At 34.1% G+C, this 16,954-nt stretch overlaps 1 protein-coding gene across 1 annotated transcript in view; it reads left to right on the top strand.

Moving 5' to 3' along the window:
• The window catches only part of THSD7A (thrombospondin type 1 domain containing 7A), a 411,752-nt gene that overhangs the window by 387,167 nt on the left and 7,631 nt on the right, over window positions 1-16,954 (top strand). The window contains exons 18-23 of the mRNA XM_063100778.1: window positions 3,200-3,344; window positions 4,669-4,784; window positions 8,169-8,286; window positions 8,535-8,680; window positions 9,101-9,275; window positions 12,712-12,885. Coding sequence (XP_062956848.1) covers window positions 3,200-3,344; window positions 4,669-4,784; window positions 8,169-8,286; window positions 8,535-8,680; window positions 9,101-9,275; window positions 12,712-12,885 — 874 coding nt within the window. The remainder of the gene's footprint in view (window positions 1-3,199; window positions 3,345-4,668; window positions 4,785-8,168; window positions 8,287-8,534; window positions 8,681-9,100; window positions 9,276-12,711; window positions 12,886-16,954) is intronic.

Genomic DNA, 16,954 nt, shown 5'->3' with positions numbered 1-16,954 from the left:
ACAAAAGAGCTGAATAGGCATTTCTCAAAGGAAAATATAAGACTGTCGAATAGAAAAAATGCTCAACTTTACTCAGCATGTGGGAAATGCAAATCAAGACCACTTTGAGATACCATCTCACTCCAGTTAGGATGGCTAATATCCAAAAGACTGAGAACAATAAATGCTGGAGAGGTTGCAGAGAAAAAGGAACTCCCATACACTGTTGGTGGGACTACAAAATGGTGCAGCCTTTAAGAAAAATGGTGTGGAGGTTCCTCAAACAATTACATATAGACCTACCGTATGACACAGCTATTATTCCACTGTTGGGAATATACCCAAAGGAATGGAAATCATCATGCTGAAGGGATACCTGTACTCCAGTGTTTATTGCAGCTCTATTTACGATAGCCAAGAGTTGGAACCAGCCCAAATGTCCATCATCAGATGAGTGGATAAGGAAACTGTGGTATATCTGCACAATGGAGTACTACACTGCTATAAAAAAAGAACAAAATAGTACCATTCGCAGCAACATGGATAGACTTAGAGAAAATTATATTAAGTGAAACAAGTCATGCACAGAAAGAGAAATACCACATGTTCTCACTTATTTGTGGGAGCTAAAAATAAATAAATAAGTAAATAAACACACAGACAAATGGGGGGGGAGAAGACACAACAATCACAAAAATTCCTTGAACTTTTTAAGTCAAGTGAACAGATATGATGTAGAGGGGAGGGGAGGGGGTAGAGAGGGAAAAAAAAGTCAGCAGTGCTTCCTCTCCCACTAGAACAGCTCAACCCCTTGCAAGTTTTAGGCTCTTTCTCAACCCATCCTTCTAATCCAGCACAATGCCTTCAGTTTGCCTTAGTTAGGCTGTGCCTATCACAACCTGTTAAAAACTGCAATGCTGAATTCTGTCCAGGTAAAAGAGAAAAAGAATGAAGCTCTAGTAAAGGTATTTTAATGGTGTCAGGTTATTATCATCCCTTGCTTTTTGCCCGATTCATTTTGTTTAAATGGTAGGAATAATCTTTCACACAGTGGAGGTACTAGAGCAGGCATATTAATTCTAAAAAGCTAAAAATGCTGGGTAAGAAACTGAATAGAAAGAAGAAAGCTGCACATCAATGAATCTCTTTCCATACACTGATTCTATGTTTCTTTAGGCCTGGAAAGACAGCTGAGAGTTTCAACTCACACAAAGCTTCTAGATTTCAACAGATAGTAGAGGCTCTGGGAAGAGAGTCCTTTGAAACAGAGCTGGCTGCTTATTAGGAAATTTGTCTTACCCTTGGGGACGTTTGTAAAGATGTACATTTCAAAAATAGTATCAAAAGCATGGGAAAAATACATGTAATGTGGAATTAATTTGTTGAAATTCCATATAGGACAGTTTCAAAGAAGAGTTTATGGTACATGTTTTCCAAAGAGAAATTGATTTTCCATTTACTGTTAATGTTACTAAAGATGCTGATTGGTAGCCAACTGATACAGCAGGAGCGAAACAGGGCTGGCAGTTGACTTGAATACAGGTAAAATTGCAATAAAGAATCAGTTTCACAAAGGTCTGCAAATGATTTTCTATTCTAATTCCGTAGTATCAGATTTGAAGTTACCCCCAAATAGTTGGACTACATTCTATGGTTTCTAACTATGTTTACAATTGTGAGATTCTTATTGTTACAGGTTTTTATAAAGTAGAAAATATTGAACCTGGGCCCCTTTGTATACTATTAACAGGGGTTCGAATAACAGGACCCACTAAACTGGAACTTTGCCCATTGGTTTCTGTTTTAAATGAGCAAGGATAATTGTCTTAGAAGAATAAAAAGGAGTTCATTAAACATACTTTGTGTTCCTGAGAGTTTGCCAATAGAAATGTTTGAAATGAGAATAAAATTAAACTGGTTGAATTACTGTGCTTCTTAGGCTTTATATTTTACCTTTAATCCATCTTGTTTTCTCACTTAGGCCTTCATTAAACAACATTGGTTAAGCATTTACTGTCCCACCAGGAACTGTGTGAGGTGCAGAGAATACACAGATACATAAGACTTAAGTCTGCTCTCAGTGCATTCGCCCTGTAGAAAGGAACAGGCCTTTACATAATTCACATTATATGAAAACAGTATGTGTTATGCCAGTGGTGGGAGCAAGATGCAATGGGAGAAGAGGAGAAGGAAACAATTATTTTAGACCTGAAAAAGTCCAATGAGGCTTGTCTCTGGCTGCTTCCTGTTCTTAGAAACCAAATATTTTCAGGGGACTTTACTAGCCTTTTTAGATCCTAAATTGTGTTCTTGTGAATGTGTATTATGCATTAGAAAAACAAAAGTCACTAACACTGTATTAGTACGTTTTGTGTTGCTATAACAGAAATACCTGAGACTGGGTAATCGATAAGGAAAAGAGGTTTATTTGGCTTGCAATTCTGGGACAGCTGCATCTGGCATGGGCCTCAGGCTACTTCTACTCATGGCGGAAAGCGGCAGGCAGCCAGCAGGTGCAAGCAGATCACATGGCAAGAGGAAGCAAGAGAGAGAGAGAGAGAGGAGGTGCCAGGGTCTTTAAACAACCAGCTCTCGCAGGAACTAATAGAGCAAGATTTCACTCATTAATCCCCCTTCCCCCAGGGAGAGCATTAATCCATTCATGAGGGATCCACCCCCATGACTCAGTTTCCAACATTGTCACATAGGGGATCAAATTCCACATAAGTTTTGGAAGGGACAACACATCCAAACTCCATCAAACACCTAGTTGGTTATTTAAAGTCACCCTTAAAATGGTTTTTTCAGGTCCAAGAGACTATGTTATATATGTGTATATAAGTTATGTGCATATATAATTTGTATGTAGGATTTATATATAAAATTTATGTATAGGATTTATATATCTCATTTATATATATAATTGTTATATATACAATTACCATTCTATAATAATAAATATGACCATATGCACATGCTTGTGTACGTATGAAGGGATGTATGTGTTAGTATTTGATGCATAGAATCTTAAGCATTTTAGAGCTGGCAGGGACATCAGAATCTCATCCAATACCTTCATTTTATACATGGAAAAACTGACTTATTCAAGTTGGCCAGTGGCCCAGATGTTTTAAGTCCTGCTCCAGCGCTCTCCCTAGTACTCTAGCTGTTGCATGGCTGGGTGTTCACCTTTTTGAGGAGTTTTGTTGTTCTTTGTAAGCCTTGCAATCAAAGCAGTTTCCGGCAGAGGTCAGCTGATCCCATCAGACAACCTGCTGATGAAGGAAGATCCTGCCCTGATGCTGTGGAGAAGGAACCTTGTAACCTGAACAGAAACTGCTACCACTATGATTATAATGTCACAGGTACGTGGCTAGTCATCTGATCACAGAGGTAAAGGCTATCCCGCATCTGCCAGCTATGAAGCGTTCCATCAGTAGAGTTTATCTTCATCTGTGTCCTTGTGGACATGCTGCTGATTCTCCCAGAAGTAATTATTTATTAAATGACAGAAATATTTATCTGTTTTATATTTCCATAAACATCGAGATATAGAGGATGAAAATATCACACAGACATTAGCCCTTAAAGTACGCTGTGGATATTCTAAGTGATCCTATTCAAGACATCCTCCCAGTTTGGGAAGATGAAATTAAAATAAATAATTTTACTGCAGGTTTCAGATTTATTGAAAGATGCCTTTCTTTTTTAGAAGAGGATTAATTGCTATAACATACTGGAGCAACAATTCTTGGGGTATGTGGGCAGTTTATAAATATGATTAGATATAAAAATGTCAGCAATCTTAAACTTGCCAAAGATTATAAATCAATGTTATAAAAGGATAGATGAAAATAGAAGAGTATTTTTCAGAAAAACAGGCTTTTTGTAAATTTCATTTTTCTCCCTAAAACTCATTTAATGTCATCAAGACACATACCCTAGGAAAAAAGATATTTCATTGATTTAGGACAATACCAAAGCTTACTTTGGAATTTTTCCCAAGAAATTTTCACACTGAAACAAACTCAAGATATGTACAATGACACATAACATTCATACTGGCTTTTTGTTTCTTCTGGTTTTCCTCTTCAATTTCCTTTCATGACACAAAGGAAATTAATATTCTCTGGGACATGCTATGTTACTCTGGAAAAAAAAATGAAATAACTATTTTGCAAAAGGCATAAAATAAGAGAATTAAATAAATATGGCCAAAGTGATTTTTGAAACAAATAAGTGTGCATTTTAAAGCATTCTAAATTTGGACAATAAGTGAAGTACAGTGTTTTATTTGAATATAACTACACAGTTAAAAAGCCATCCACTAAAATTATGATTATGTTGCTAAAATAAAAATAATGCAAAATTTAAAATTTTCCTTTTATTAGGAAAAAAGTTTGTGGAGGCCAAAGCCATTTTTATAATATCACCAAACGGTCAGCTATCAAGATTGTCGAGTAGACATCTGCCTTCAAGAATAATCCCTGTAGCTATGTGCAACCCCAGCAATTCCATTTGACTCCTGATATGTACAAAGCTGGGACCCATATGCTCTGCATGGGGCATGATTGATTGTGGGACTTAGGAAGCAGTTGTGAATTAAATATGGGATTCAGATCATCAGAGTTGCATTTGAAATCTGTTTCATACATAGCCTTCTGTTCTGATGGGCTCCCTTCCTTTCAGACTGGAGTACATGTCAGCTCAGTGAGAAGGCAGTTTGTGGAAATGGCATTAAAACAAGGATGTTGGATTGTGTTCGAAGTGATGGAAAGTCAGTTGACCTGAACTATTGTGAAGAGGTGGGTGGAGGCTGTGTTATATTGTGAGTAAATTCTTCCCTAATAATTTCAATTCATGCTGAGCCAAATGACCTGTGCTCCATGCAGCTCATTGCCAGCAGATGTTTTTCTGCACTATTCACAGGCTAAGTACCCTCTTGAAAAGAGACAGTGTCCAACTACTGATGTCTATGTATAATTTCCTGTATTTTGTTCTACTTGAAGCCCAAAGGTATGCTAATCAGCCTATTCTGAAAGAAATGCTTGGGGAACAATAAAAAATCTAGGTAAACAAAGGCAATAAATCTTAATCAGACTACTCATCATCTTTTGCAATTTGATGTGAGTTTTGTGTAGTGCCTGGGACACCTGCCAAAATCCATCATTTATTTTCTCTGTTGCTAAACATTGATCACATGTGGTTTGGTAGCAGATTTTGATATTAGGATCTAATACCCAGCTGTGAGAGTCTAAGTACTCAGGTCTGGATAAGAGAGAGTTTGAAATTCAGACAGAGGAATGACCATTATTTTCTTTTAGGTACAGAGAATTGTTAACTGTTAATTCTCTAATTGACTAAAGTAATGTCATTATTTCTAGAGATGACCTTTTGAAATTGAGGAAACATAGCTGTTGGCCTCTCTTAATTTTCATGAAGCTACACTGCATGTTGAAATAAATTTGTCTGATGTCCATACCAGAAAGGTGCTCACATTCCTGACAAGTTTTGACTGCCCATGAATCTGAGGTACACTGGGTCAAATACAAACTGAGATAAGCAAGAGCCTCAATAGATCTGGAGTAGACTCGGAAGAGCTTATGACCTCATTAGAGTTCAGTAGACATGCTCAACTGAACATGGACAACTTCTGTCTGCACATCCTGGGGGTTATTATAAGCCCACCGTAAATAATTTCAAATGCTAAGAGAAAACTCTAGACGGAAGTACTTTAATTCATTTGATATCTTTATCATGTGGACCTAACTTAACTCCCTTTCATCTCCATCCGTGGGAGCACAGCCCCCAGATGTGCCGAAAACATCAAGTTGTTTCGTTAATAAATGTCCTCCACTGTAATCTTATAACATAACTTAGTCTATTCACACCTTAGATTTAGATAATTGGAAATTTCATACCTGAGTGATTTTGTTTTTGAAACTAATAACAGTGAAGTGATGTAACCATTACAAAAATAACATTATCAATGAAAATTGTTATAGTCATATTGGCTAGAGAGCTTTCTGTGATCTACTTCTAGTTGATTAATATTCCTCTCTTTTTGAAAATGCACACATAAATGCCCTTTTGGGTCAGAATGAAGTATAAAATGAAAAGCTCTGAGAGCTTTTTGAAAGTTGATCCCAAATCATACATGATCGACTTTAAACTATTTCATATGACTAAATGACAAAGGTATAAATAGGACCCTTGATTTCTTAAATGAAATATGATAATATAATATGAGTAAAAACCTGAGAAATAACTAATTTTTATCATCTGAGAGCCTGGATAAGTTTACTGTTATGTGTAAATATTATAATATTTGAATACTGCAGTGACGATTAGGGAGTTAAATCCTAATAGTCTGCAAACGCTGTCTTCAGGGAGAATGGTGCTTCTCTCTGTGAGAACTGATTGAACAGTTAATGTCCCATTTGACATATCCCTATGGATGCAGTAGGATTAAACCATAGCTCCCCAAAAGTGTGCTATCTTTTTAAAATAGTGGATTGATTGCCTGCCTGTTAATACACGTGCAAACCCTGCATTCAGCGTGACAGTGGTAGGTAACTCTCACCGCTTCTCTAACAGCCACAAAGAAAGGTGGCGTTACTACCCAACAAAGAGGAAAGTCAGGGTTAAACCCACCTAGAGTTTAGGTCCTATTTTTATCTTTGATGTTTTTCACATATTTACTCACCTAGTCTTTGATCCCTGAATAGATGTCTTTTAATTTACTTAGACAAGTATGTTTAGATAGATGAGAGAGGAAAGAGAGTAAAAAGAGAGATACAATGTAAGGGGAAAAGTGCTACAGGATTAAAGCATCTAATCAATGGATACCCAGAATATCTGTAAACAGACATCCTCTTTAACTCTCACTAATAAGTGTCAGCTGAATTCTGTGGTTCAAACTTTCCATTAAATTAATATCCACCTTAAATGTAACACATTATTTTCATCACATCACCTCAAGATTCCTGTCTGCAACCTCCCCTGACTTTTAAGAGTCTTTATGAGCCTTTAATTAAATGATGTGGTAAAAACTTTCATACCAAATACTCGGCTCTGAAAGGTATTATTGGTATAGAATATAATGGCAGCACGTGCAGAGGGATGAAGTATACAAAGCATTGATCTGATCCTTTCTCAGTGAATAACTTAGAGCCAAGTGCTGTACTTGAAATACAACATAATGTTTCAGAAAAAAAATTTTTTGCCATCTTCTTCTGCTGTATAAGTTAGAAAGTATATACTTCTCATTTATGCAGAAATAGTCTTGAATATTCCAAGAATTACTAATAAAAAATAATTTGTGTTCTCCTAACAAGTTCTTAAATTTTCTTATTTCAATGCTACTTTGTACCTTAGACTTTTTAAATATTGTAATATACAGTTGATGAATTTGAAACTTCATCTTATATTTTTAAAGTAGAATATTTAAATGATAAGTAATGGAACCTGAATGCTAGTAAAATGGTAGAACATTATTATTTGATGTATGTAGGTTTAACACCAAAACAACTGAATCATAGCACAGTTACTTGCTAATATCAGTTTTAGAAGAGAAAATCTTTGTGAAAAACGGTATATAAAATATTTATAATCAAAAAAATTCTGCAGGCCCACATTTCCTTTTGAGAAAGAAAGCTATTTTATATTATTTCAATATATTATATTATTACTCTTGAGTAGCAATTTGTCTTTAAAACCTTTCCCTTTTGCTTTTCTATTTAATATGTACATGAGAAAATAAATAATAATATCTCGAAGATACAATTGTAGATCTTGATCATATTCTTAGTTTTTAACTAATGGGAAGTAATTGTGCTTACACTTTTTTGTTCCTCATTTAGCAAAATTCAACCAATTTGGAGATTAAATCCACTTTTGTTCATTGCTTATTGAAAATGTTCCAACAATACATAAGTATATCACCAATGGCTCCTCCATTCATTCTGTGCTCTTAATGCCCACTCTCCTGGGTTGAACCACATTATACTTTTAACAGTTTGAGTGCTTGTCCTCCAGATATCTTTTTACTCTTATGTACCTTGTTTGTTCTCCCTTCCTCTCTTCCCCTCTCCTCTCTTCTCCTCTCTTTCTCACTCTTTCCCCCCTCGATGATATATTGTGAGCATGCCTTAGTATCAGTACAAACGGGTCTACCTCTATTCTTTCAGCTCGGCCTGGAGAAGAACTGGCAGATGAACACATCCTGCATGGTGGAATGCCCTGTGAACTGTCAGCTTTCTGAATGGTCACCTTGGTCAGAATGTTCTCAAACATGTGGCCTCACAGGTTTGTTTGTACGCAATTAACATTAGGCTGATGATCAAGGAATATGAAGTAAGATGTCCCTCTTGTTTTAGGTCATATCAGATAATCTTCAGAAGGTTGGATTGGGTTTCTTCTTGCTAAAACATTTGAGCCTTAGTTGTTCCCTGATTTCCTCAGGAGAGATCTCTAGGATGCCTTCTCCCAATAATATTTATGCTTGTACAACTAAAACATATCATTAAAGTTGCATCACTTTTTATCTCTTAAAGGAAAGATGATCCGAAGACGAACAGTGACTCAGCCCTTTCAGGGTGATGGAAGACCATGCCCTTCCCTCATGGACCAGTCTAAACCTTGCCCAGTGAAGCCGTGTTATCGGTGGCAATATGGCCAGTGGTCTCCGTGCCAAGTGCAGGTATCAAATCACAAGAAGTTGTATGAAAGTGTGTTTTCTTTATCTGCAGAGATGGTTTCAGAAATATGTTTCAAAGTTTACAGATGGCAAGCTTCCTTTTAAAGATTTTACGTGCCTTGTCATTTCATAATCATGTAATTAGTTTTGATAACAAACACTCCCTGTCCTATACTTTCAAAATCATTTGGAGACTGATTTATTTTAATGAAAATTTATTTGCCTGTCTTTGTCAAGAAAACAAATAAATTGTTCAGTGCATGCTTTATAGCTAGTGCCCTGCAGGGCTTCCTCCCTAGGGTTTCAAATGCTTCTCTAACTGTTCATAAATCAAAATCAATGGTGCAGAGATGACTGTAAGTGATGAGCTTTCTGGTGAATTATTTATCTTTTCCTAATTAGTTATTGCTTCCTTCATTTCAGGAGGCCCAGTGTGGAGAAGGGACCAGAACAAGGAACATTTCTTGTGTCGTGAGTGATGGGTCAGCTGATGATATCAGCAAGGTGGTGGATGAAGAATTCTGTGCTGACATTGAACCCATTGTAGATGGTAATAAGAAAATGGTTTTGGAGGAAACCTGCACCCAGCCTTGTCCAGGTAACAACAGCAAAACAGAATTCATATTTTGGTGATTTATTACCAGGCCCAAGGTCAAGAAGGGTTTACATGTATAGTATAGATTAAGTATCCCTTATCAGAAATGCTTGGAACCAGAATTGTTTTGGATTTTGGGTTTTTTCAGATTTTGGAGTAGTTGCAGAATACGTACTGGTTGAGCATTCCTAATCTGAAAATCTGAAATGCTCCAGTGAGCATTTCCTTTGAGTATCACATCAGTGCTCAAAAAGTTACAGATTTTGAAGGATTTTGGAAATTTGGATTAGGGATACTCAACCTATAGAAATTGAGGGATATCAACAGTCTTCTTATTTAGTAATATCTATGCCAGCAGCTAGACACTGCAGCTGTGTGTAAAGAGGGGCCCTGCCTCGTTTGTTGCTGCCAGATAGGGGGAAGTCCGGGTTTCCCATGTGGCCTCTCTTGACACCAGTTGGGAATATTAACATCTGCAGGAGATGATAATTATGGCCTTAGGCCCATACTTGACCAGAAAGGTGGAAATAAAAGATGAGAAAATAAGAATTGAGCATAATCTGTTTGGGATTTCCAGAAAAAAGAGAACAGAGAATGAGGGAGAGGCAATGTTTAAACACACAATGGCTAAAGAAAGATTTAAGTACCCAAAATGAAAGCTTACTCTGGGTCCTGGGTAGAATCAACAACAAATTCACAGCTATACATTATACATTATACATTATAGTTAAAACATAAAATGTAGAAAAATAGAGAATCAGCAAACATGCAAAAAAGAAAAAATCAAATTACCTGCAACTGGAAGATAATATTATGGAAGAAAATATTGGAAGATATTATTCAGATTCAATATTGGGCACAAGGTGTGCATACTATAAAATGTGAAAAGCAAATGTTGTACATTAAATAGTATACACATAATTGGCAGATAATGATAAGTTAATATTTAGAAATTTGGGCTTGGTGCAGAGAATTGCAGCAGAGATTTAAGTAAAAATAAGCTAGGAAACCCATCCTTGAGAAAGATATGAGAGTAACGGTTTATTAGTGGATTGAAAATGAACAAGATTGAAGTAAATTACCTATATTTTACCCCCAAATGAAAAATGTTTATTGTCCCAATTTGCTTAAAATTATAAGGAAAAAAATACATCTCTTTAAGAAATGTGTTCTTTTGAATAAGATCTCAAAAAAAAATAGAAAATAAGGATTCAGCAAAAAAAATTTTAAAAATGATTGGGTACAGAACATATTTTTTATATAAAAGGGTGTGATTTAAGAAAATTTTAAAGTATGGAGGCCCAGTGTGGGTAACATATTTTCAAAAATATTGAAAAATGAGATCAGGTCTCTAAAAGTTAGAAAACCTGACAACATCAATTTAATCATTCCTTAGTAAATAAATTATTTGAGGTGATAATAGTGGTAGTCTATAGTCTATTATTAACATGAACAGAATGAAATTAAACAGAGCAGTAAATGAAATAACCCCTGATACTTTGAACTAGCTAGACTTTGAAGGCATTTCTCATTTTGCATATTCAACTGGCATAATGGTCTTTGCTTACACGGATATTTTTGTTTACTTCAGGTCAAGAAATAAAGATTATTTTTAAAAACAAAAAATTTGAATAGCAACTCCTATTTAGTTGAGCAGGGTATAAAGTTTGAGTTTTTTAAGATGAGTAAGTTCTACAGATTTGCTGTGCAACATAGTACAATACTGTATTGTATGCTTAAAAATTTGTTGAGGGCAGATCTCGTGTTAAATGTTCTTATCAAAATAAAATAAAATAAAAAGAAATCTGGCTCACTAGAACTATGCAAAGGTTGCTTCTTAGACATTCCCACACCTGCCAATAATAACCGTTTGCTGATTCAGTAATTCCCGTTTTATTACCTGCCCCCAAAACGGGCCTGATTTCAGTCGAGATCTCACACACAATCCAATTTAATAAAATCAATTTTAAAAATCGTGTCTTGCCAGGATTTCTTAATGATGGCACAAGAAGTTTTTTTATTAATCAGATCTCCAGGCAACTTTGTGCTATGTTAGTCATCTTCAGCATAACATAAGGCAATATGAGTTATTCATGTGTTATGGCTGGAATAATTAAAGTGATAAGAGCCCCTTACGGATTTGTGTCTATCATAATTTACCATATACTCTGAACAGTGTCACTAAGAATTCAGTCCTCGGGGATGGAAAAGTATGGAAAATTGTATTTTATTAAATCTTCCTTGTTCTCAAAATGGTTGAAGATGTTGAAAACATGGATACACCATGGCCCAACAATTTCACTCTTAGGTGTATACTCAATAGAAATATAAGTTCATCAAAAGACTTGTACTAAAATGTTCATGACAGAATTATTCATAATAGAAAATGTTTACAACTTGGCTCATATCCATCAATAGTACAATGGATATCTAAATTGGGGTATATTCAAACAATGGAATAAAGTATAGCCGTAAGAATGAACAAATGAGAACTACATAAATATATGATGTATCTCACAAACGTAAATGAGTGAAAGAAGCCAGACACAAAAAAGTACGTATGGTGTGACTTCATATATAATATTAGGTAGGTTACTGAGATTCTGGGAATGTTCTGTTTCTTTGTTTGAGTGTTGATTGCATGGCTATATAATCAGATTGTGAAAATTCAGCTATCTATGCATTTATGATATGTGATCATTTTGTGTGTATATTGTTCTTCAGTAAATACTTGAAAAAGGGGGAAGTTGGTTGAAGATGTAGATTAAAGGACATGGCAAGTGTTATTTCCAATACTGCAGCTGCTCAATGGGCTGTCTCATCTCCACTCCTCTGGGAAGAAATAGGAATAAAATAATAAATAATAAATACCAGCTTTCTCAGCCTTGGACTTCAAGGTCTTTTGAAATTATGAATACCTAGAAGAGAAGCTCTCTATATATTTAGGGTTTTTTCGAATATTACCAAGTGTTTAATAAACCCCTTTACTATGATAATGACAAGAATGATGGTAAGTGTTAATCAAACATTTGTTAACTCTTAAAGGGAGGTGAATTGTGCAAATTCTTTATTCTAGAACCATGATTCTCAAAGTCTGGGGTCCCCAACCCCGGGAGATATTGAAATTCTTTCGGAATATGTGCGAGGATTTCCCCTTTTAACTACATAGCTGTGCGAGTAAGCTCCTTCAAGCCATAGTTTATATTTGATATAATTAAGCAACACATAGACCAGTAACAACCACTCAGAGAATAACAATATTTATACAAACTTATAAAATTACATACAAACTTGCAAATATTAAATGCTTATCTAAATCTTATGAATAATATGTATAACTAGCATACCTACAAACATTACCCAATAGGGTTAGAATTAAAATGACTGTCAAGCCCCTGTTTACTGGTATGGATATAAACTACAAACCTGTGTTTTGCAGGTGACTGTTATTTGAAGGACTGGTCTTCGTGGAGCCTATGTCAGCTGACCTGTGTGAACGGTGAGGATCTAGGCTTTGGAGGAATACAGGTCCGATCCAGAGCTGTAATTATACAAGAACTAGAAAATCAACATCTGTGCCCAGAGCAGATGTTAGAAACAAAATCATGTGATGGTGAGTGCTACAATTCATTACCTTTGTGTTGAAAAGAAAAAGTACAAGATAAAGAATTTTTTGTTAAGCAAATTTACTAAGATCTCATGTAAGGCCAAGAGTTGAATTAATGGTGTGCTTCTGAATTCTAAAGACATAGGGAAAGAAAAATTCTTCCACCCTTCATACATTAGATGTGAAATATTATAAAAATTCATCCCGGTTTTGTGAGGTAAAGAAGGCTGAGATAATTAGGAGCACATTATTTGTGTAACTATGACAATCATGATCATGAATGAGTCTAATAAAATTTAAGTCAAATGACAGAAGTTTTTAAAATTACAAATCCACAACAAAATGAGAGATTTTACTATATTCTCAGAAACTGATAAATTTATTTTGTAAGAATTAACCATCTTAATCTAATTTGACATAGAACATATAGACCATATATGTTTATATGTGTGTATGTATACACACATATAGAATGATTCACTCGATATGGGCAATACATGACATTTACAAGAACCAAAGAGCATTAAAATATAGTTTGGGGGATGCCAGGGAAGTCTCAGTAAAAAGAAAAGAATTGATATCAAGTGAAGAATGTTGAGCTCAACAAACAACCCTGTTATTCCTGCTTGTGCTCTGAAATAATTAAGAAATATGACATATAAGAGCAACTAGGATGCAAAATATCATTTTTCTTCCCAAAAATGTTGGAAGAGAAAGCTTAAATGTTAGAGAAGGAGAACATTTAGAATAAAGACCAAATGGGCTAGATGACTTAACTCAAGAATCAGATAGAATTACCCACTCTTTCAGTTAATATTCTCAAACTTGTCAACTAGATAAAACATTCCATGTGCCTAGGACGAGGTAGATAAAGAATAGAGAAAGGTCAAAGGTTGCAATAAATGAAATAACTCCCAAGGCAAGAAAGAGAATTATTCACCCCGAAATGATAATGAAACAAAATTAGAAACCAATAACACAATTATAAAAAGAAATCCCCCATGCCCATACAGAAATAAAACCTGAAAACCACACTCTATACATTACATATCAAACATTATATAGGATTCAGCAAAGGAGTAATTAGAAAATAACTTAAAGCTTTAAATGCTTATATAGAAAGGAGAAAACTTAACGATGAGCTAAGCTTTCAACTTAAGAAATTTAAAAAATAAAAGTAAAAGGGAAATAGAGTGTGACCAATATGGGTAAGTACAAATTCAGTGAGACAGAAAACAAAGAACAAGAGATAATCAACAAAACCAATAGCTTGGTTTTTGAGCAAACTGAGAAAATAGACCACCTCGTGGTAAAATCAATGAAGAAAAACAAAGCAAAGCTGGAACTACCACAAATAAAATAGAGTTTAGAAAAATATAATTCTATGAATAGTTTTTGCTAACAAATGTAAAAACTTAACTGAAGACAGTTTTATTAAAATGCAAAAAAAGCAGACAACATCTATTTATGTGAAACGCTAAGAAAATAAAACAAAGTTGAATGGGAAATAAAGTGAGAAAAATCTTTCCAATTCCTCGGTTAGTATAACCTTGACAGTAAAACCAGTCAATAAAAATAAAGTCAACTATGAAAATAAATGCCAAATTCATAAAAACTAAAATATTAGCTAAACAAATCAATAATGTATTTAATAGATAATTAATATCATACTAAGTTTAATTAGTTCTAGAAATACAAAAATGCTTAAATATTTAAAAAGTCTATTAATATAATTTATCACATTAACAGGAGAAAAAAGAATATAATTTTTAATACAATTTTAAAAAGGTGTCTATAGAATTCGATCCTCATTCACAATAAAAACTTGCAGACCACACTTGAGCTAGAAGAAAATCCCTTCACCCAATAAATGATAGTCACCAGAACTTACAACAAACATCATAATATATGGGGAAAGATTAGAAGCATTCCCTTGCAATCAATAACAAAACAAAAGAAGTGGCCCATTATTGCCACTTCTTTCCACCCTACTAATGGAGGTCCCAGTCAAAGCATAACTAGAAGAATATAAATATTCAATTTAATAATTGAAAATGAAAAAATAAAATTAACATTCTCATATGATTTTCACATGTAAAAATTTCAAGAGAATTTATAGACAAGTATTCGGATATAGGAAGAGAGTTCAGGAGCATTGTACAGTTTAAAAACCAATACACAAAATACTGTCTTTCTTTTAGCAGCAATACCCAGTAATAAAATTTAATTAGAAAAAATTGCATTAACAATAGAAATAAAGCTATAACAAGTCTAATAAAAACAATGTAATATAGGTATGGAAAAAATTATAAAATCCTATTGGAACACATAAAGAAAGAATTAAAACATTGGTAAGATAGACCATGTTCATGAATAAAAAGTCTCGATGTTAAAACACGTCAATTTTACATAAATTTACCTAGAAATTTCGTGCAATTTGAACAGGTTATTAGTGTAATCTGAGAAATTGATCCTAAAATTAATTTGACCTAAAGACCATGAAGAGCCCAGAATGTTTTCAAGAAGGAAAAGTGGGAGAAAAATTCAAGGGACTTACATGGCTTTATATAAAGACTTACTCGGAAGCACTAATAATTAAAAATAGTGATTGGTCAACAATAAAGCAATTAGACTAATGGAACAGAATAGAGAATCTCAGGGACAAATTCTCATATAGAGGTAAGAGGCAGAGTGAAAGTCAGTGGGGAAATGAGTGGATGAATAATGTTGCTACAATTTGTTATCCATATAAAGTTTTTAAAAGTGTCTTTAGCTTACATAATATATAAAACTACATTCCAGATAAATTATAGACCTGAAAGTAAAGAGCAAAACTGTAAAACGCTTATAGAAAATATGAGAATATTTTTAAGAACTCAAGGTAAAGAAGGATTTCCTAAATGCAACACCAAAAGCTCAAACAAAAGTAGAGAAAAAATTTTAATTAAAATGTAAATCTTCTACACAGTACAATACCTCATAAACAAGGTTACAGGACCAGCCACAGACTTACAAAAGATATTTGTGAAGTCAATTAATTTCAAAGAATTAGTGTCTAGAATAGCAAACCTAAAACATTTTTGTCCAAAACAATTTTAGACTTAAAATTGTTGAGGACCCCAAAAAGCTTTTCTTTTGTGAGGTATATACATGGAAATTTATCATTTTAAAGATGAAAACTGATAATTTTTTAATGTTTATTAATTTATTTAAAATAACAGTCATAAACCAATTGTACGTTATCATATATAGCATATTTTCTGAAAAATAACTCTTTTCCATAACAAAAATAAATTAATAAAAGAGTGGTCTTGTTTTAGATTTTTGCAAATCTCTATAAAGGCTGACTTGAAGACAGCTGAATTCTCTCATCACTTCTGCATTCAATCTATTGCAATCTTATTTTAGTTTATGTTTATGAAGAAAAGCCAGCCTTATTCACACAGCTACATAGCTGAAAAGGGGAAATCCTCACACACACACCTCCAAGGACCCTGAACCATGCTTTGAGAATCACTATTATAGAATAAAGAATTCCCACTATTCAATGAGAAAAGGTATAGATGTCAGTAGGGAAAAAAATGGCCAGGAAATATAAATAAGCAGTTTACATAAGAGAAAAATCCAAATGCTTCAAAACATCTTTGCTACTGTTTAATAGTTTTAATAATCAAAGAACTACAATTTAAAAGGAAAAGATAACTTTCTAGACCCACAAGACTGACAAAAAGTTTAAATCTGGCAATTATAAACGTTCATGAGTGTTCGGAGCAGTGGTAATCCTTATCCACTTCTGTGGGTGAGTAAATTGTCTCCTTTTGGAGAAAAAAAAAATGAGCAATATTTAGTAAAGTTTCAGCTATCTAGATAGTGATAACCAGAAATCTCCCTTGTAGATAGTTAACTTAAAGAAGCACCGAGAGACTTGCGTGAGGTTGACCACCATTGTTTTAAGAGCAAAAATTAAAAACAACCTAATCAAGGGAATAGCTAAATAAATTGTGATATTTAGTATCATGGAATTATATTTAGCAGTTAAAATAAATTGATTATATTTACATAAAAATTCACATGA

Source organism: Cynocephalus volans, chromosome 6, assembly GCF_027409185.1.
Source record: "Cynocephalus volans isolate mCynVol1 chromosome 6, mCynVol1.pri, whole genome shotgun sequence".
NCBI classification, from domain to species: domain Eukaryota; kingdom Metazoa; phylum Chordata; class Mammalia; order Dermoptera; family Cynocephalidae; genus Cynocephalus; species Cynocephalus volans.
The sequence above is the reverse complement of the archived record's forward strand: the minus strand, read 5'-3'. Positions and strand labels throughout refer to the sequence as shown.